Source organism: Mus musculus, chromosome 10 (genome assembly GCF_000001635.26).
Source record: "Mus musculus strain C57BL/6J chromosome 10, GRCm38.p6 C57BL/6J".
Classification (NCBI taxonomy): Eukaryota; Metazoa; Chordata; class Mammalia; order Rodentia; family Muridae; genus Mus; species Mus musculus.
Genome location: NC_000076.6, coordinates 122,035,486 through 122,056,926, shown reverse-complemented (window position 1 = coordinate 122,056,926; position 21,441 = coordinate 122,035,486). Strand labels below are relative to the sequence as shown.

At 46.6% G+C, this 21,441-nt stretch overlaps 1 protein-coding gene across 4 annotated transcripts in view; it reads left to right on the top strand.

Moving 5' to 3' along the window:
• The first annotated feature begins 9,015 nt into the window (after positions 1 to 9,015).
• Srgap1 (SLIT-ROBO Rho GTPase activating protein 1) overlaps positions 9,016 to 21,441 on the top strand; it is a 266,921-nt gene continuing 254,495 nt past the window's right edge. For 2 of the 4 annotated variants that reach the window (NM_001242411.1, NM_001081037.2), the window contains exon 1: positions 9,612 to 9,800. In NM_001242411.1, the coding sequence (NP_001229340.1) occupies positions 9,734 to 9,800 (67 nt within the window). In that variant the 5' untranslated portion in view covers positions 9,612 to 9,733. Of the gene's footprint in view, positions 10,442 to 21,441 lie in introns of all 4 variants that reach the window. The other 2 variants (XR_003948581.1, XM_006513140.2) reach the window with 2 other exon arrangements.

The window sequence follows — 21,441 nt, the reverse complement described above, 5'->3', positions numbered from 1 at the left end:
TAAAATCTAGCATGTGTTGGAGGGCTAGGCAGGTGCCACCATAACCTGGATGTACACTCTTTGAATGATGAGTGAGGGAAATGGCTCAGTGCTTAAGAGTGATGCTTTGTCGGAAGACCACAATTTGGTTTCTAGAATCAATTTGGCAGCTTACAATAAGCTGTGACTCAAGTTGTGGAGTATCTGGCATGCTCTTCTGATTCACCCAGGCAACACACACACGCGCGCGCGCGCACACACACACACACACGCACACACACACGCACACACACTGCAAATGTGTGTATGCATGTACCAGCCTGAGGGTCCTTGGATGTTGTTCTCAGGAACTTTCTAAGTTTTTGTTTGTTTTGTTTTTGTTTTTTTGTTTGGTTTGTTTGTTTGGTTGGTTTGTTTTGTTTTGTTTTTGACAAACCATTAATCATTGTCTGTATTCTCCTCGAGGCAAGGTAGCGGATGAGCAACTCCCCCCACCCCCCATGATCCTCTTTCTTTTGCCTCCCCAGAATTGGATTACAGGTCTGTAATCTCCATGCTTTTGTGTTTCAGGATGGTGTTGGAAGGAAGCACTTCACCACCTAAGCTCTTTCTCCTGCCCTTATCCTCACTCTACTTTGTTGCTATGGTTGTTCTGGGAAAGGAAATAGGAGGCCTTGAGTCATGGCTGGGTAGTCTGGAACACTTGTCCTGAAAGTTGAGGACCTGCGTTTGATTCTCCAGCACCCGTGAAATACACCACACAAGTCTGAAGTGCATGTAATGGAGACAGAATGAGAGGTCAGGCTAGCCAAAGCAACAGGCCCGGCTCAAGTCAATCAAATGGAGACCAATAGAGGAAAACAAATTATATCCTCTGGTAAGTGTATGCAAACTATGAAAACACATTCATACACACACACACACACACACACACACCCCTGTGCATTCATAGTCACCTGTGCACACATGCGAACATCAGTCACACACTCTCACAGTCTCACTTTTCTCCTTTCAAACTGGACTAGACCCCATCCAAAGATACTGAGCCCTGAATGGATCATAGGCAAGGTAACACCTAGAAGCCTTAAAGCGATCAGAGCATGAGGAGATCCGGATTGTGGGGCCTGTGTGATTAATACGCCACCTCTCATCCTGACTCTCGAATGCCGCTGATATTTCTCTTGTGGCCTAACTTTTGCTGTTCTCTAGTGAGTACTGAAAACATCTTTTAAAAATAAGTGATGGAATTTCATATTTCCATCCATACAGCCCCAGGGAATGTTCATATTCTGACTGGGTTGAGCAGCAGACACAGGGGAAGGGAAAGTAAGTTTGTAAGATCAGAAATTAGTCCTCCTAGCGAGAGGCTCGTGTCTGGGAGCTACAGGTATGAGATGCAAGAAGGCAGACTCTTCTATTAAGTCTGAGTTTGCACCAAATGAAAACAGATGATTCGGAATGCATGCCTGAGGTCTGTCAGAGCTGTTTCTAGTCAAATGAATCAAGGGTGTTTAACATCCCGGTTATGTGAGCCTTTGGTGCTTCTCTTGAATATTAGACTCAAGGTTTTGGTACTATTCACTTTCTCTCGGTCTTCTGCCTGTCCCCTGATCTGGTTTATTTTGTCTTTTCTGCCCCTTCCTCTTGTCTCCCATCAAGTCTCCTCCAATACCGAATCAGAGCTTCGCTCAAACTCCATCTTATTGTTTCCTCCGTGCCTTCCAGTCTTTCTTTCCTTTCTTTCCTTTCCTTTCCTTTCCTTTCCTTTCCTTTCCTTTCCTTTCTTTCCTTTCTTTCGTTTCTCTGTATAGCCCTGGCTGACCTGGAACTCACTTTGTAGACCAGGCTGGCCTCGAACTCAGAAATCCGCCTGCCTTTGCCTCCCGAGTGCTGGGATTAAAGGCGTGTGCCACCACGCCCAGCTCGCAGCACGACTTTTTGACAGCTTCTTTTTCCTATGCTGCTGCCCAACCCCCAAAGAAAGTGGGTATTTCCATTGCTCATTTAAATAAGCTACTGTTACTGTGATCCAAATTTATTTTAAAACAGTGACTTACTTTCCTGGGTTGGGAACCCAGATAAGCACACTCACCTAACCCACCCTGAGAGAACGGGTTTTCTCTAAGTCTGGGCGGGAGTCAACAGAGCTTCCATCTGGCTACTCAGAGGGTCCTGAAAGTTTCATTTTCTTTACAGCCGCCAGGGGGCGCAGGGCCCACCGTTCTTTCTGCTGTACTGCAGGATACTAGCACTTCCGGGTTCAGAACTTAACAAGTGTCAGTGTCATGTGGTTTAGCATCAGAACTACGCAGTAAATATTGTCAATCACAGTTGAATTGAGGAAGCTGAACATAGGAATTAACGCCTGTGATCCTAGCACTTAGGAAGCTCAGACAGGAGGATTGCTGCAAATCCAAGGTCATTCTGGGCCACGAAGTGGGCACGCGACGGACCAGCCCAGGCTACATAGCAAACACCCTGTCTCAAACAACAATATAACAAACAAACAAACAAACAAACAATCGAAAGAAAGGAAGAAAGAAAGAAAGAAAGAAAGACAGACAGACAAGAATAAACTACATCTCAATAAACAGACTACAAAGGCAATAAATAGACTTTAATATACAGAATATTTGATATGGCATACAAAAAAGGCACAAAAATTTATAAAAGAAATATATTACATCAAATAAATTATCAACAAACTTCAGAAGTTCCGAGATGACATTAATAGAACAGGGAAGCAGGCGCTGAGGTCTTCAAAGCTCAGGCCTTCTCCCCATACATATGTAACCGATGTGCAGCTTGGTCTTCATGTGGGTCCTGAACAACTGGAGCAGGGGCTTTACCAAAAGCTGTTCCTGTACGTGGGATATGTTCTTCTAGTTGGGCTGCCTTGTCTGGCCTCAGTGGGAGAGGAAGAACCTAGTCTGGCAGAGACTTGAAATGCCAGGGTGGGGGGTCCCCCTCTGAGGAGAAAAGGAGGGGGATTGGTTGAGGGTAGTGAGTGGGGTGTAAGGTGAATTTAAATAAGTAAATAAATAAATAAATTCCATAAACAACCGCCAAACCCAGACACTATTGCGGATGCCAACAAGAGTTTACTGACAGGAGCCTGATATAGCTGTCTCCTGAGAGGCTCTACCAGTGCCTGACTAATACAGGAGTGGATGCTCACAGCCATCCATTGGACAAAGCACAGGGTTCCCAATGAAGGAGCTAGAGAAAGGATCCAAGGAGCTGAAGGGGTTCGCAGTCCCATAGGAGGACCAACAATATGAACTAACCAGTACCCCCAGTCCAGGGTGTGTGTTCAGAGCAGAGTGTGTCCTGATCCATGAATATAACACACCATACCAAGAGGGTTTCACATATTTCATTTGTAACCCTCGGGGGGGGGGGGGTGCAAAAATATACCCTTTCATTTAAGGGAGTCCCAGAAGGGCCCATCAGATATGAAATTCATTGAAGCCAAAATTATAGCTAAAAAATATGTGAACTTGGCACTGACTGTACATTTCCATTTACCATTTTTCAAACTTGCTTCAGATATTCTGGGAAGATGGACCAGTTGATCAAGTGCCTAGTATCCATACATGAGTTTGGATCTTGTAAATGTACAAAAATTCTCAGTTGATGGTGTGTGTCCATGATCTCTCACTGCTGGGAAGACAGAGTTGGGAGATGGCTTGGGGTTTATTGTCTAATCAGTCTGGTGAAATGGGTGAACTCCAGGGACTGAGAGAGACCCTGTCTCAAAAAAAAAAAAAATTGAAGTAGATGGGGCTGGAGAGATGGCTCAGCTGTTACGAGCACTGACTGTTCTTCCAGAGGTCCTGAGTTCAGTTCTCAGCAACTACATGGTGGCTCACAACCATCTGTAATGGAATCCGATCACCTCTTCTGGTGTGTATGTAGTCATAATCAATCAATCAATCAATCTTTTTGAAAAATGATTTTTCAAAAGGCAGGAGGGGTTGAAGAAAGATATCTGATGTCAGTCTATTTCTTCCACATGTGTAGGCGCATACATACACGCATGAGCCTCCAAATGCAAACACACACACACCATGTAATTAATACTTCAGCAAGTGATGTTTCGTGTCTACAGGAGTGCTTAGTGACTTCTATTTGCTCCAAGTGAAAATTGCCAGATGGTACTGAGAAGCTAAATCTTCTAAGTTCAGACCTGACCTAAGTTTGAACTCAGGTAAACAGACAGGCTGGTACCTATTAGTTTCCAAGTTGCCCCCCAACAAAACCCTAGCCTAGCTCCAGTCTGTAGGCTAATCCCCAACAAGACCAGCGTCTCCAAGTTACAACCTCAACAAGACCAGCGTCTCCAAGTTACAACCTCAACAAGACCAGCGTTTCCAGGTTATTCCCCATAACAAACCTGCACCCCCCAGGTTCAAGCCCAGCCCCTGCTTAACGACCACCAATGCAGAGGGAGCAGAAGTTAAGTTTATGATATGACTCCCAGCACCAGTAGCTCACAGTAGGTCACAGTAACTCTCCAATTAGATGCTTGCACACTCACCCCCTGCTTGCTGCTTACTATAAAGTCTTGCCCCATAGACATTCGGGGCTCCACCACCACCAAAACATGATGGTGGTGTGTTGGGCGGGAGGGAGGGGGTGGAGGGGTGGAGCTAGTTCGAATAGAATAAAGGACCTGCTGTAAGTTGCATCAGATCGGTTTCTGTCTAGTTTTTTTGGGGGGATCACTAACACTTTCCTGGCACTACAGTACATCAAGTTCTACTTATGGAAACTTGGGTCATTCTGAAAAGGTAGGAATCTCACCACGGGGCAAACTTAGTACACCATTCCTCTGAAGAGGAAAGCTATGTAGCATAAGAGGGTGTTAAGAGGAGCATAGATGCTAGGACAATTCCCACCACCAGAGGGAGCAAGTCACAGGAGACAATACCCACCACCAGGTGGCGCACAGTCACAGACAGAGGACTGCTTCGGGAATCAATCTGCGGGTGGCCTATCACACCTGGGTCACCCTGACTTTGTCCACTCACCACGTTCAAATCTGTGAACAAATGTGTTGGTTAAATATGAGAACGATAGTTACACTGAATGACAAGAGGAGAAGCAAGAGTCCTTGATATAAAACCATGATCAGAAATGCTTCTCTTGCTTTCCGGGAACCTGCTTCCCAGCGGCAAGATTTACAGGTCCGCAGCGCAGAGCAGAGAGTGAGAAAGAATATTCAGTTGGAATCCGTGAAGACGTACACTGGAATTTTGCCCTTGTTAATGTCTCAGTGGCTGAAACTTTAGTCTCCCGATTCTCATTCGGAATATTGGGGAGGTAGTGTCCGCCTTGTGGGGTTCTTGTGAGAATGTGTGCAAAATTCTCACCTTACAAACTAATGCCCAAACTATAAGGTTAAGCCACGAACACTCGACGTGTTATGTTGACTGTCCACTGTGATAGTTAATGTTGTCATCTTGCTGGGATCTAGAAGCACCAGGAGACGGGTCTTTAGGCACGCCTGTGAGGGATTGCCTATATTAAGAGTTATTAAAATGGGAAAATCCACCTTAACCGTGCGTGGCTCTATGTCATAGATTGGATTCCTGGACTAAACAAATCAAAGATGGGCATTTCTCTCTCTCTCCCCCTCCCCTTCCCCCCCTCCCCCATAGGACAAAATGCCACAGGCTCACCCGGAAAGCCTTCCCCCCAGGACAGCCCCTCGAACTGGAACTCAGAATAAATCCTTTATCTCTCGGGTTGCTTCCGTCAGAATCTTATCCCAGCAGAGAGATAAGTTTGAAAGGCAGATAATCGAGATGGAATCAAAGCTGGAAGGGCGATGTCTCTGGTTATTAAGATGCTTTCTATTGCAGTTGATTAAATCTGGGTGGGGTGGTGGAGGTAGGCGGTTCGCCTTGAGTGTGAGGGCAGCTGAGCCTTATTGCAAGACTCTCAAAAACGAGAACAATAAGAGGCAGGCCAATGAGAACAGGAGATGATAATGACAATACGCGCTTGGTGTGAAGAAGGTCAGCCGCTGGTGCTGATGTCGCAGGCCAGTGCTTGCTGAGCTACCGAGGGAGGTCTCAAACTTCCGGGAGGAAGATGCCCTTTCTCAGCCTCTAGATAGCTTAAACTAGGGGCCTCTGGTGGTTTGGATGACAATGGTCCCCATAGACTCTCATGCTTGCACGCTTATTCCTCTCTGTCTGTCTGTCTGTCTCCTGGGTGTTGTCTTCATAAGTAAGCTCTGGGCTGCTGCTCCACCCCCCGGGCGGCCACACTAAACATCGGGATGGTCATGTGCACACCCTCTGAAATGGGAAGCAAGCTCCAAGCTACATGTTTTCCTTCATAAGCTGTCTTTGGTCATGGTGTCTCTTCACAGCAATAGAAGAGTAACCAAGACAAGGCTAAGCCAAGAGGCTCTTCAGCAATTAAAAAAAAAATCTCAATAAAAGATTTTTCAGTTTCAGGGGTCTAGAAATGAACGTATTTCAAAGTCGAGGAAACTGAAGCTTCGGGAAGTACAGTGCTTGTTTGATTGTTGGTTGGTTGGTTTTACGTTTTCCTGTTTTGTTTTTGTTTGTTTTAAGCTTCTCTTTTTTAAAAGATTTTATTTATTTTATGTATATGAGTACATTGTGTCTGTCTGCAGACACACCAGAAGAGGGTATTGGATTCCATTACAGATGGTTGTGAGCCACCATGTGATTGCTGGGAATCGAACTCAGGACTTCTGGAAGAACAGTCAGTGTTCTTAACCTCTGAGCCATCTCTCCAGCCCTGGGTTGTTTGTTTGTTTGTTTGTTTTTGTTTTTGTTTTTAATACCAAGGAAGTAGTGGGACTAGGACTCACCACTTAGCCCTCTGTGTCTGGGGCTCAATTCTAGGCTCAGGCAACAATTCATTCCTAGTGGTCCAGTCTCTTCTGCCACATTGCCTCTCTCAATGGCACCATGGGTGATATGACTCTCAGCTAAATTTGAACAAATCCCATTTACATGTGACTTGGGCTGTCAATCAACAAAGGCTGCCTGACTCGGGTCTCACTGTCCCCAGGCTTGACCCATCTTTTCTCTGCCAGCTCTCATAATACAAAGTGAATCTAACCATGGAACTTTGGTATTTAAAAGGGTCCCTGGTGTTCAAGGCCTGCGTGCATTATCTCAGCACAGCACAGGCAGTCTCTCCTGGGTGACTGTGACCTTCCCGCCCAGCTTCTGCACTGGACGATCTAGAGCCTCTGTGTGTCCTGTTTCCTAAGTCAGATGCACATGCAATCAGGTCAGCCTAGAACTGAGTTCTAGACACAAAGGGCTCAGCGGTGAGTCCGAGCCCCTCGGCTTCCTTAATATCAAAAACTCATAGTGAAACCTCCTGTATAGTAAAAAGAGAAAACAGATCCTTGGCGGCTGAAGCTCGGTTGCTTGAGTGCTCAGCTAGAATGCCCTAAAGCCAGGGTTTAGTCTCCCACACTACACAAAGCCAGTTGTGGGGTATCTGCCTATAATCTCGGCGTTTAGGGAGTAGAAACAGAGGCACCAGGGGCTCAAAGTCATTGTCATTGATATAGCTAATTTGAGGGCAGCTTGGGCTACATGAGATCTTGTCTCAATAAATAAATAAACAAGTTCAAGGCCAGCCTGGTCTACATGAGACCTAGTGTCCAAAATAACAGATCTCTAGTCTTACATTCTATTCTGTCAAAGGACAGAACAGCGATAAAAAATTAAATTGATGGAATGAGAAATTTTTAAAAATGCCAACCCAGTGCATATATAGGACACCTGCATATGTTTAAATTTTTGAAATATTTTTCCCTTCTATCATACCTAACATGTGAGTGAGCCTCTGAAAAAAGTCGTTTGCCCTTTTCCAGAGAAAACACGCCTTTTTTTCCGGAATGCAACCTCTTCTCACATAGATTGCCAACAATTTACTATTCAATCCTTAAACTCAGGATCTCAGGATCGGGGATGTGTGTGGAGGTGGTGGGGCATTGCTCAGGGATATTTGTGCATGTATGAGGACATTGGCTAACCCTCCATCATTGCAAACTAACAACTGTTGAAGTACTACTTTCCTATGACTGCTTAGTCCTCAAACGACCTCGAACACATAGTCCGTTTTTTCCTTCCCTCGGTCTCCTGGGGCCTATTCTTGGATGAGACTGTTATTTCTACAGCATTATCACAGTGCCTGTAATTATTTATTTCTGGTGAAATTTACGGTGAGATGCTTTAGGTCAGGTGCCTAACGCTGGCTCCATTGCTCCTAGCTTGTGTTCAGTCAGCACTAAGAACTAATGTCATCGCTGACTAAGGGAAGAGTCTAAATGTCTCTACCATCTTTAGATCTCACAGTGTAAACACTCTGGCATCAGATACCCCTTTGCCATAATCACTTCGATAAATCAGGACCACAGCATTTGGAAATTATGTGAGAGGAGCCAGGTAAGGTAAATGCAGCTGAATGGAATCTAGCAACATCCTAAGTGTGACTGACTCCAGTACACCACGCTTTCCCTGACGTCCTAGTACCTGAGCAGGGACAAGGAAGGAGAGCCTGAGAGTGTTCAAGAAGTTGTCCTCCCTGCCTCAACGGTAGAATTTCATCCTCTTCGGTTTACAACAGGCAGGTCCTTCACAGAGCAATGTTCAGTTTTCCTCCCAGAGTAGTGTCTTGGATTCTATTAGGGTGGCATCCAACCCTGGACTTCAACCACCGGAAAACAACCTAGCCCGAGTCCACACGGAAAACGGCAAGAAGGTCTGTCCCCAAGTTTAGAGGGGTCTCCAGGGGTTGACCACTGCACTGAGACCAAGGGGAGCGCTGAGCAAGGGCAGACATCTTGAGGTGCGTGGGTTGGCCACGAGGGACATTCATCCTCTAGGGAGAACTCAGAGCGGGGCAGGGAGGCAGGGCCAGGTTAGAGAAGGGGAGGTTCCTGGAACACCTTCCTCTCCAGCGACAGGACCCCGCCCTGCCTAAGTCCTCAGGGGCCAGCAACACAGGCTCTCCCTGCAAGCGAGGTCTGGGCTCCCAGTGGGCGGGGGCGCGGCTCCGGGTGCGCGTGTCTCCGCGACCGCCAGGGGGCAGCAGCGGCCAGTGGGCGGCGGAGAAAGAGCCGAGGCGCCGGCGACCGAGGCAGCGGAGGACCCTCGCGGCGCCGGCTCCAGATCCGCGAACTCCGCGGGGCTGACCGGGGCGCGTCCGAGCCTCGCCGCCGCCGCCGCCCTTCGGGTCCCCCCGATCGCACCCGCGTGGGAACTGCCATCCCTTCGGCCTGCGGGGCGGCGGCAGCGGCGGCAGCATCCCAGCCCCGGGCGCCGGGCAGGAAGGGAGGCGGCGGCGGCCGGCGGGGCGCGACCCCCGCGCGGGTCTCAACAATGGTGCGCGACGCTCGGGCGATCCCCGCGTCCGCCCCGCGGCCGTAGAGGAAGCGGCCGGGAGACGCCCCCCGCCCCCAGCTCGCCCGAGTTTGCTCGGCTGGCCTCCCGGGCTGGGGCTCCCGCTCGCCAGCGCCCAGGGCGGCTCAGCCCGGAGCATGGTGCCGGCGCCCGGCTCGCTCTAATCGCTCCTCTCCCTCCTCCTCTCGCTCCTCCCGTCGCTCCGGTCCCTCCCGTCCCTCCCGCGGGTGCTGCCTCTGGCTTCTCTGCGAGAGGGAGTTACAACTCTCTGCTTCTCCACGGAGACTGGCCGGTGACCACCCGACAAGAACTTGCCCATTGGAAAGCAAGCCCGGAACAGCCGGAGAATGTCCACCCCGAGCAGATTCAAGAAGGACAAAGAGATCATAGCCGAGTATGAAAGTCAAGTCAAAGGTAAGGATGGGAGCGGCCGCCTCGCTCCTTTTGTGTGCCTGCTTGTCATTGTGCTACTGGAGTTCCGCGTCTAACTTGGTGTCTGCCTTGGCGGAAGGTGGTAGGGGACAGTTCAGCTCCTGGCTGAGCCCCCCAGGGCGTCCTCTAAGCCAGTCCTAACCTGCTCAGACCCACTGGGACAGGCTACCAGGTGGCTTCCCTGGGCTGAAGCTCCTGTCTCCCAACAGGCTGGAACTTAATCACCTTCAGCTGGCGATTTACTGGGGCAGGAAGGCAGCGCCCAGAGTTCCTGCCCAGTTGTCATATCACCGCCAACCTTTTTATGGGAAGTCATTGTCACAGCATTTTTCCCCCCAATGGAGTCGTTTTGTAAAGTCTGAACACTCGGCGGTCGAGCGTTTCATTGAGTGAAAGCTGTTTCAGACATGCACGCTATATTCCCTGTTAATTTAGAAGGGCGAGTCTGCTTTTGTAAAATAGCTCTCTCAAAGCCCTGGCAGTTAAATCTACAGCGACTACTGGAATCTGACCCCTCCTTTATAGCTGGAATCCGGTGCCATCCTTCACACTCACGGGAGGATATTGCTTTATCATTTGCCAAGAGGGCACTTGCATATGCAATGAAGGCTTTGAATATATGAGTAAGTAGTTTCAGTCCATTTACATAGTCAACTAATGAAGGCAACCTAATTAAGGTTGATTAAGCTTTATTTTTTAACTTTCTGTGCTTTGTACTTTAAAAAATATCTTTTCCCTCCAATTCGAGTGTTTTGTTTTGCACTAGAGTGTTTAATAAGCATCTGTGTGTTTGCTGCCCCCCACCCCCACCCCCCTGTGTGGTCTCCACATTTCCCGATGAAGACAATGGATGGGGTGTGAAGAATGCCGGGGTGTTCAGTGATGCGTTTAATGCAAAGTTCATACAGGCTTTATGGACACCTGCAGTTACATACAGTTTTGTGACAGGGCTGCTGAGCAGACATGAACAGGGAGTGCTCGCCTTGGGAAAGGCTGGAGCCTACGTGGGTGTCCTTTTGTGTGGTCAAGTTGTAAAACCGCCTGGAGTCCTGAAGAGGACCCGGGGCTGGGGAATCCTGGGTCACCTGAGCAGGAGGGTGACTCAAGCCCAGCTCACAGTCAAAGGCCATACGCAGTGCAGACCGACCTTCAGAGGGGAGTTAAGCTAAGCACTTATTGAAACTCAGTTTTCTTTCTGCCTGCCATGAAAATTAGTTCATACTTCTAGGAACTCCTAACATGGATGTCAAAGTTATAATAGCAGAGAAGTTATTGTGTCCTTAAGTCAGGTAAACGGTCTAATGAGGATAACATGTTTTGCTCCAATATTGTCTAGTAGAGCCCAAAGCCTTTCGCAGGCAAGGACTTCTGATGACAGTCACCACTGTACATGTTAGCCACATGGCTCTTTGTGGCAGGTTCTTCAGAAGTGGCAGTCCGGTTGTCTGACTGCTTGGAGCAGCTTCTGGTACAATTCATTTCCATAAAGGTCTCCTGATATGGGCATCTCACTGTAAGCCATTTGCCTGTAACTGGCTCCATATTTGAAAGGACTCACAAGGATGAAAGGTCTCAATATTATCTTAATTTCCTTAGGGTGTAAGTTCTGTAATATGAATATAAGCCACCTTCATTTATTAAAGATGAAACAAGTGGGGTTTGTTACCGTGTATATATCAAACCTAAAACTAAGGGAAAATTGTGACTGTGGTATAAGCTATTTCCGAACATGTCAGTCCACAAAAAGTGACCTTTGCTTAGTCCCTTCCATTGCCCACACCCAGTTCTTCGGTTTAGGACTTAGTGAACCTGCTTTGACCTGCTTGGCCCTACCCTGTGGCCAAACTTTAACACACACACACACACACACACACACACACACACACATCACACAGAGGAGGGACTAGGTTCACTATTCATATGCAAACATGGGAATTGGTTATTTTAATTCCGTGAGGTCCAGCCCAGCTAAGATACACCCAGGAACACAACCTAGAGAGTGAGAGAAAGGACAGCTCAGGATGTGTAAAGGCAGCTGTCCTGTGCAGTGAAGCCAGCCCCTCTGAAAGAGCGCCTGGGAGACCAGCTCTGGGCTCCTAACCTTGTCACTACCCAGCTCCCTCCTTGCTTGGGCCAGGCCGGCATTTAGATTTGTAGTTTTTGGAATAACCTACTCTTTTAATTCCAGCCACTGCATCTGATACTAAACAAAAGAAGCCCACCTTTTCTGTTGCTGGAGGGAAACCCCAGCTTTGTTGGACACATTAGGTGTGTTCCCAATGAATAAAGCCATGTGTGTGAATTCTAGGTGGCTTGAGCCAGAGCATGGGTGACTCTGAATCGTTCCCATTAGAGCTGATTTGTTTTTTTCACCTTCCAACTTAAAGCCCAACACTCTCGGGTTATTGTTCTTTCTTGCTGTCTCCCATTTCCCTGATAACAATTGCACTTACCTCAGAATTCCTGGGATCATATTATGATCTGAGAAAATAACTCAAGACCATAGATTTTATCTCTGGGGCTGCCTGCAAAGGTTTGAGAACAAGACTGCCTGGGGCTACCATCAGTCTCTGTAATAATGTGTGATTTCATGTGTGAGGCCATAACTATATTTAATTCCATGATTCGTGTTGGATAGGTCTCTCTCTCTCTCTCTCTCTCTCTCTCTCTCTCTCTCTCTCTCTCTCTCTCTCTCTCTCTCGGGTGTGGTTTTTCTTATCTAAGAGGAATTTAGATTTTCTCAGTCCCCAGGGTCTTTGATCAAATTGAAGATGTCATAAAAATTCATATTAATTTCTTCATAAACTGTTCAAGATTTTCACATTTTTTTTCTTGGCCGACCTGATATGGATGGACTCATGCTTGCCTTTATTTTTTTTTTTTCTTTTTCCATAGCAAACCAATTGAGTTCTTGGGAAATTAAATTAGAATTGAATGAAGAGTCTACAGAAATAAAACCGTGGTCAGATCAATATAGAAGAAATGTGTAAGATGAAGTAGGAGTTATCCGAATGGGTGTAGAACAGTTTAGTCAGGGACAAACCCACGCCACCATTAAAGGGCACATGTTAACTTAGAGTAGCGTCTGGTCACGTCATTTATGTTAGTCAGCATCTCAAACACAGAATCAAGAGAGTGCTTGGAGAGGCTGAGGCAGGGGGATGGGAAGTTCAAAGTTCAAATATTGAGAAAGGAAATAAGAAATGGTAAGGGAGGGAGGGAGGGAGGAAAGAGGAAAGAAGAAGGGGAAGGAGGAAGAGAGGGAGAAAGGAGGGAGGGAGGGGAAAGAAGGAATCCAGAGAAAACCATCATTTTATGGCCATTAAGAAGTACTCATATCTGTGATTCTAAACAGTTAGTGTCCACTGTTCTCTTCTCTGGAAAACGAGCAGTGAAAAGATTGCTCTGGGAAACGGGATCTGTGTGGATGATCTGAGGGTCCCACCGAGCAATCTGGGTAATTCTGTAAAGGATGGGGAGGCCCCTCCCTGAAAACCTGGAGCAATCAGAGATGCATCTTATGAGGTGAAATGAAATGGCACCCGTTGGTTTTAAATAGCACACATTGGTGGCTCCGAGTGGACAGCTATTATTTGCAGTGTATCCTAAGGTTGGTGACCTCACCCTGACCCACACATTCCTCGACGTGAGACATGTACAGGAAGTACCAGGAACATGTGTCGCCTCTCAGCCAATCTGCGACCTGGGATACAGGCTGTACATTTCAGTACCTCACGCAACACAAGGAAATAGCCGTTTAAGATGGTATGCGTTCATGTCATGCCACAGCCTCTTAAAAAAAATTTTTTTTTTTTACTTTATATCCCAATATCCGCTCCTCCTCTCCTCCTAGTCCTTCCCCCTATTCCTCCTCCTCTTCTCTGAGAAGGGCACTCACCCAGTACCCCACCCACCTCACCAGCCTCCCCCACCAAAACCCCCCAAATCAAGTCTCTTCAAGACTAGGTGCAACCTCCTCCACTGAGGCCATACAAGGTGGCCCAGTTAGGGCAACTTGATCTGCAGGCAACAGATTCAGGGACCAGCTCTGCTCCAATTGTTTGGGGACCTGCATGAAGACCAAGCTGTACTTCTGTTACATATGTGTGAGGGGCCTAGGTCCAAACACATACTTGATTTTGGGTTGGTGGCTCAGTCTCTGGGAGCCCCCAGTGGTCCATGTTAGTTGACTCTGCCGGTCTTTCTGTGGAGTTCCTATCTTCTTCCGGCCCCCAATCCTTCCCCCAACTGCTCCATAAGACTCCTGGAGCTCCATCTAATGCGTAGCTGTGGGTCTCTGCATCTGTTTCCATCAGCTGCTGGGTGGAGCCTCTCAGAGAACGGTTATGTCAGTCTCAGTCTCTGCTGGTTGTGCTCCTGACAGACCAGACTGGGAAGGGATTGGTGAGGCAGGGTCATAGGCTGGTTTTTCATGGGTTCACACAGGCCTCCACAGAGAGGCAGGATGCCCTCGGGGTCCCACCAGGCCCCTCAGGACTGAAAGACAAACCCAGAGCCAGACAATGGAGATCAGGGATCCTCACACAACTCACCTCTCCATGCCATGGGCTTTAAGAGGAAAGTTAAGAAATCCTCTCATGTTTCTGGCATGCTTATGGAGTCTGCTTTGCTGTCACCACATAACCTCCAATGGAAAATGACAACTGTTTCAGGTAGGAGCTAACAGTTTATGGTTGGAGGGACTTCAAACATTGCCTTGACCAACCCAGTCATTTCTATGATGTAGGGAGGCCTCGTAGCAGATGTATAATTGTACAACTACCTGTAATCTCATGGAAACTCAAGTCAGGGTTCCTCTCACCTGAGGAGTGGCTTGCCTTCAGGTTTCTTTCAAAGATGGAGACAGAATAGTTACCCACTGAAAATTTATTCATTGAAGAACTCACAGTTGAAAAAAAAAAAGAAGAAACAACTTATCATTAAATTATTTCTAACTTTTTCCCCCCTCTTTGACAAGATCATTTCAAGGGTCCGAAGTACCCTGAGCAGCTTCCCGTGGTAGCCTCGTGGTCAAGGAAAACACCCTGGTGACTCTGTATGGTCGCTTTGCTTGCTGCTGTGTTGAAATTTCAGCTACTGCAAGGAGCTCATTTACCCAGATAATGTTCCTAATTACAAAATAGATCGAGGAACAGTTCTGGAGATGGTTTTGGGCAAAGCATGTCCTTCCGCAAGACAATGAAGGTTAGGGTACTCTATAGCCAGGAAACCCAGCTCCAACCATCTCTGCCTGATTGCCCCCTCCTGGGTGGACCGGAAGGAGCCACAGGGTATGAGCCCACAGACAGGTTTCAGAGCTGATTGTGTCAGACCCCAGATTCTCATCTTCCTTCTTCTTCCTCCTCCTCCTCTTTTCTTTTTCTCTTCCTTCTCCTCCTCCTCTTCTTAGAGACAGGCTGGCCTTCTTGAATAGATGTGCAGATCTTGAATCAGCCACAGAAGTATAGGGACCTTAGACTGGAATGTGTTTCCTGGTGGGATTGAAAGCAGGCAATTCTATGAGCAGGAATGAAAGACAGGTCCCAGACTGTTTATAAAGTCAGGGTGGCTTTCACCTCCCGGGCGCTGAGGTTCCTGGTCATCTGACCTTGTTCACGATGCCTAGTTGATCAATTGAAAAGATAAGTGAGCTATGTTTCTAATCTCTTGGGTTTTGGTAGTTTGGGGGCATTGAGAACAGATGTTGGGCTGATAGATAATTATGTGAAGACACTGTTACATCTGGAATATACAGTCACTTTCTAATTTATTGACAACCTACATGGGCCACCCCTGTTGCCATCTCTTGGGAAGAGATGGGACACAGTGTTTAAGTGCAGGCTTTGGTGTTAGCCGGATGCCTTGCTACTAATTACACATGTGACATCGAAGGTGCAATCTCTTCATCCACAAGACAGGGATAATAATAGTAAGACCTTGTCTTTGTGAGGCTGCCATGGGGGTAGTTTGTGGGAAACATTTAGCACATAATACGTGCTCAATAAATGTCGGTCATTATATAATTATTTCATTTGTGTCTCACCTACCCCCTGTTATATTCTGACTTAGATAAGCCTTTTGAAATCCAGATCGCCTAATCTCCAGTCTTCCTACCTAAGTAGATGCCTGTGTACAGGGTGGATCTTGAATCAGCCACAGAAAGTATAGGAACCTTAGACTGAAATGTGTTTCCTGGTAGACTTGAAAATAGGAAATTCTATGGGCATGAATGAAAGACAGGTCCCAGACTCTTTATAAACATTTATTTATTTATATATGTGTGCATGTGTGTGCTTGCATAGAGTTTGTGTGTATCATGAATATGTAGGTACCTGCAGAGGTCAGAAGGGGTAGTTAGATAACCTGCAGCTGCCGTCACAGGCCATCCAGTGTGGGTGCTGGAAACTGAACCTGAATTCTGTGAAAGAGCAATAAACACTTTTAAAAAAACAGGTTTATTTTATTTTATGTGCACTATTTTGCCTGCATGTATGGCTTTGTGTCACATGCTTGCAATGCCCGCTGTTGCCAGAAGAGGGCGCGGGATCCTAGGGAACTTGAGTTGCAGGTGCTTGTTGGTGGCCATGTGGGTGCTGGGAGACTAACCCAAGTCCTCTGTAAGAACCCTGAGTGCTTTTAACCCCTGAGCCTCCTTCTCTCTACCCCCACCTCCACCCCCATGCCCTTCTTAAGGTACTTTATTCTGGGCTGTTATTTTTTTCATTCAAGTACAAGATATTAAGTGATTTCTCTGAGCCTGGGAGGCTATGTTTGCTTGGCAGTTTGGTTTAGGTTTTCTCAGTTTTCGTATAATGATGCTATATGGAAAATAAAAACCATAGACCATTTATCTGTGAGTTAAAGCATTCTTGTGGTGTCAGTGAAATCACTGATTTAATTCCATAGTGTTTCAGACAGGGCCTCAGTCTGTAGCCTAGGCTGACCTTGAACTTGCTGTGTGTGTGTGTGTGTGTGTGTGTGTGTGTGTATGTCTCTGTGTGTGTGTGTGTCTGTGTGTGTGTGTTTGTAAATTTCCTGATATGAAATTTAAAGATGGCTAGGGTTATAGGTCAGTGGCAAAGTATTTATCTGCTCTGGACAAGGATGTAGTTTTCATCTCTAGCACTGGAAAAAAAATCAGTATATATTCTTATGACTTATTTTTTTACTTGAGTATGATGTTAATACTAAATTAATATCAATAGCTATAACTTAAATGCTACATCTAATATTCTCTGGTATACAGTATTCCAGTGCATGAAAATATCACAAGCTACTTCCTCTTTCTGTTTTAAATTTGAGTTGTTTGCGGTTTTGCTGTCCTGGATAACATAGCGTACCAAATGCTGTAAGTGTCTGTTAGACTTCTCGTATTCATGTTCTTACCAGTGGAGGGTGGGACTACCACACTTGTTATGAAAAGCACGTGGAATTGACCAATATATTAGCTAAGGTGCAGTCCACATTGTTATGATAAGGAGAGAGAAAGCTGGCCATGGTTGCACAGGCCTTTAACTCAGCACTCAGAGGCAGAGACAGGCAGAACTCTGTGAGTTTGAGGCCAGCATGGTCTTCATAGCAAGTTCCAGGACAGCCAGGGCTGTCTCAAAACAAAATGAAACCCCACAAATCTAAATAACAATAATAGCAGGAGGAGGAGGAGGAGTGATAACAGTAATCATATTAATTATAGCAATAATAATTCAGTGACTTAACATATAGACTTTCTTTTCTTTTTTTAAGATTTGTTTATTTAGTATATGTAAGTACAGTGTAGCTGTCTTCAGATACTCCAGAAGAATGAATCAGATCTCATTATGGGTGGTTGTGAGCCACCATGTGGTTGCTGGGATTTGAACTCAGGACCTTTGGAAGATCAGTCAGTGCTCCTAACCACTGAGCCATCTCTCCAGCCCACATATTGGCTTTCTATTCTTAGTAATAGTATTATCATTACTATGTGACTGAGATAGCCTCATTGTAGCTTGGGATGGTCTTGGACTCACAACAGTCTTCCTCCTTAGGCCTTTGTGATGCTGAGATTAGAACTGTACTGTTGCCATGCCTCGAATGCCTCCTAAACGTCTCTTCCTGCTCATCTAACTGTGGAGGTGTGCAGTCCTGGCCACCAGGATCTCTTTGCTCCAGGAAATTATTTAGGCTTCCTCCGCTTTGTAGTCCTAGAGGACTGAACATGGCTGCCTGTCTGAAACCCAGTCTTGAATGTATTTGCATTCTGTCTTGTGGCAAGGGAAAGCAGGTACAAGGTTTTGAAATCCAAGAGCTCACGGGGCTATTCCTCTAGTGTAACTGGTAAGACACTGATGAGTCACATGACCACACATTGCTGCAAAGGAGGCTGGGAAATGTAGTCACCCCTCATGGCTAGGCATAGTACAGCGACCTCAGAGGAGAGAGTAGACTTAAGTGTGTGGCTGGCAGTTGCCATGAAGACATGCTTTTGGAGAAGCAATGTTTTGGGTGAAATGGTGCTTTCTCTTAATTTGCCTGATTCTGGTTGCTAATGGGAGAAAATCATGCCATATATTAACAGGGTTGTTAAAGTCCCTGTCACCTTTGTATCAGATGTGAGCTCCCAGATACTATTCCAGTGCCTGGCCTGCCTCCCTGCATGCAATCATGCTCCCTACCATGACAAAATTAACCTCTTGAATGCTGCTTCATTTAAAAGTCACCTTACTCGGGGTCCTTCATTGCAGTGATAGAAGAGTAATTAAAACGTATTTATTGATAAGATCATTTTCAAGTTATTGGACATCAACAGTCCTTGTATTTGTCTCTTTTTCTTCTCAAGACTATATCATGGATCCTGGTGCCACCCAGTCATGGCCAGTCGTCCAGCACTGGTTAGCTACTTGTTCTCTATGAGTGGGAGGAGAAATTAAGTCATGACATAGAGGAGTCCTTTACCCAGAAAGTCTTGCTGTGAATGAGCATGGACCAAATCAGAGAGCCGAGGGACTTGATGCTCTAGTGCAGGTTTCCCAGCATAAGGAACAGTTTCTTGGCCCATCTGTACCGTCCTGCTTCTAATGGATGGCGCTGGCCACCTTCCCACCCGACTCTGCACATCCCCGTCCATTCCTGCACACAGACTTCCTGTAACCAGGCGGCAAGCTCGTCCGTTGAGATCTTGGTTTCCCGTCACAGAAGCTCAGCCTTTCAGTGTGAGTACTGAGCCTGAGGGAGCAGCTCTGTTTCCTGAGCTGATTGTGAGACTGAGGTAAGAGCCGTCCATGCCTGTGGAGTGAGCCCTGGGTCTTCATTAAATGCCCAGGAATGACCCGCTGCTGTAGCAACACTGCTAGTGTTTAATGTTATCAGAAGTTACGGCCCAAATGAGTGGCAAATTAACTTCCTTAATTATGACCCACTTGTCTCTAAGAAGCAGATATTTGCATACACACACACACAAACAAACACATGTGCACTTTTTAAAAAATTTTTATGTATTTTATTTACATGAATATACTATAACTATCTTCAGACACACCAGAAGAGGGCACCGGATTCCACTAGAGATAGTTGTGAGCCACCATGTGGTTGCTGGGAATTGAACTCAGGTCCTCTAGAAGAACAGTCAGTGCTCTTAACCGCTGAGCCATCTCTCCAGCCCACATGTGTGTTTTTAAAAGCAGGTTCTTACAGTGTCGCCTGGTTTTGGCCTCAAACTCACAGAGCCAGATCTATCTCTGCCTTCCATGTGTGGCATTAAAGCCGTGTGCCACTGAACCTGTTAAGTTACACATTTTAAGAAACTTTGGTGGGTTGGTTTTGTTTTGTTTTTTCTATGTTTTGCTCTGTTCACAGGGCTGGGGGTGGAACCCAGGGTCTTGAACATGCTAGACAAGAGTTCTGCCAGCTACATCTTGAGCCCAGACCCACTCCTCTCTAAAGAACTCGGACTTACCTCCTGGGGTTTAAACTTTACGAAGAAGACACTAAAGGTGCAGATTTGAATGGTCCCTCACAACTATAATGGGACCCATTGAGCCATCGGCAGAAGCCACACTTCGAAAGGGTTGTTAATCTTTCTGTGACTTTTACTTGCAAGGGGACACACTTTTACAGCTGCCTGCATCATTATTAGCGGAGAGCCAGAGGGCTAATGAATGTTGTTTTCTCCGTGTGTGTGGTGTGTGTGTGTGTGTGTGTGTGTGTGTGTGTGTGTGTGTGTGTGACTGCGGCAACAGATAGAAATGGCTCTACAAGACATCTCCTCTAGCTGCTCATTCATTAAGAGTTGCCAAAAATAAATCGACTGCCAGACAGATGGAGGGAGCCTTTCACCGTGCCAAGTGTCCATTGAAGGCATAGTCTTTTCCTTTGCTTCTAGGTGAGGTGCATATGTGGGGTGTCCTAGGGCCGCTCTGACAGGAACAGCACAGACCAGGGGATCCATAAAAAGTAAACTCATTGGCTCATGGTTTGGGAGCTGGGAAGCCCAGGTGCAGGTCAGCATTTGACTAGAGCCTTCTTAGCTCTTCCCTTGATGGTGGTTGTGATGGTGGTGGTGGTGGTGGTGGTGGTGGTGGTGGTGGTGATGGTGGTGGTGGTGGTGGTGGTGGTGAGATAGGAGAAAGGGGGGAGGGGAAGGGATAGGAATCAACAAGGGCTTGTGCACAGGCTGGGGAGTGAGGGTTAAATGTCAACTTTGTAAGAAACTCATCCCACCCACTCAGGATGATTCAGTTCCCCTACCCCCACCCCCTGTGGACCGGTCACTTCTTAGAAGTCTAACATTTTCATTTGGGAAGGAGTCTTTGCTTGTTTTTGTCTTCGCCTGGTGTCAGGACTTTAGGGAAGACCCCTTAACAAGGACACAGTGACCCGGGGAGCTGGACCTTGTCTAAATTCCCAGAAGTTTCCGAGTCCTGCTGCCCTGGTGAGCCCAGGACTATGCTCTGAGAACCTGTGCTATAAACATCAAAGCAATGGCGTGGTCTTCTTAAAGCAGTCATTTTATATTTCCCTCATCGTGTTCCTTGAGTTCATACCTGCCCTGGGACAGCCCACTCTATGGAAGTCAGCGAGTGGAGCTCAGCCTTCCCAACGCCGTGACTCTTTAACGCAGTTCTTCAAGTGGTGAGCCCCCCCAACCGGAAAATTATTTTCGTTACTATTTTGTAACTGTAATCTTGCTACCGTTGTGGAGTGGGGTACTTTTCCTGGCTCTCTCTCTCTCTCTCTCTCTCTCTCTCACACACACACACACACACACACACACACACACACACACCACTCCTGTGTGTTGCTTTTTCTCATTGTGAAGATCCAGCCTGCCATCTGTGTATCCCCTGGACACAGGCAAGAGAGCACACACAGTGTGTCCTTTATGGGTGGCTTAAGCATTTTCTCAGAGGGACTCCTTTCTCCCGAGTACTTTTTGTTATACTGGATATATTAGTATATAAAATGGAAACGCAGATCAAACAATGATATCCTAGTCTATAAAACAGATAACAAAGATCAAAACCATGGCTAGTAGTATGTCATAGGTTATTCTTAGGTATGTATATAGTTTAACTATCTGTTAATTGTGGCCTGAAATATTCACGCCAGTGAGATGGATGTGACTTGGTTTTTACAGAGTTAGAGCTGG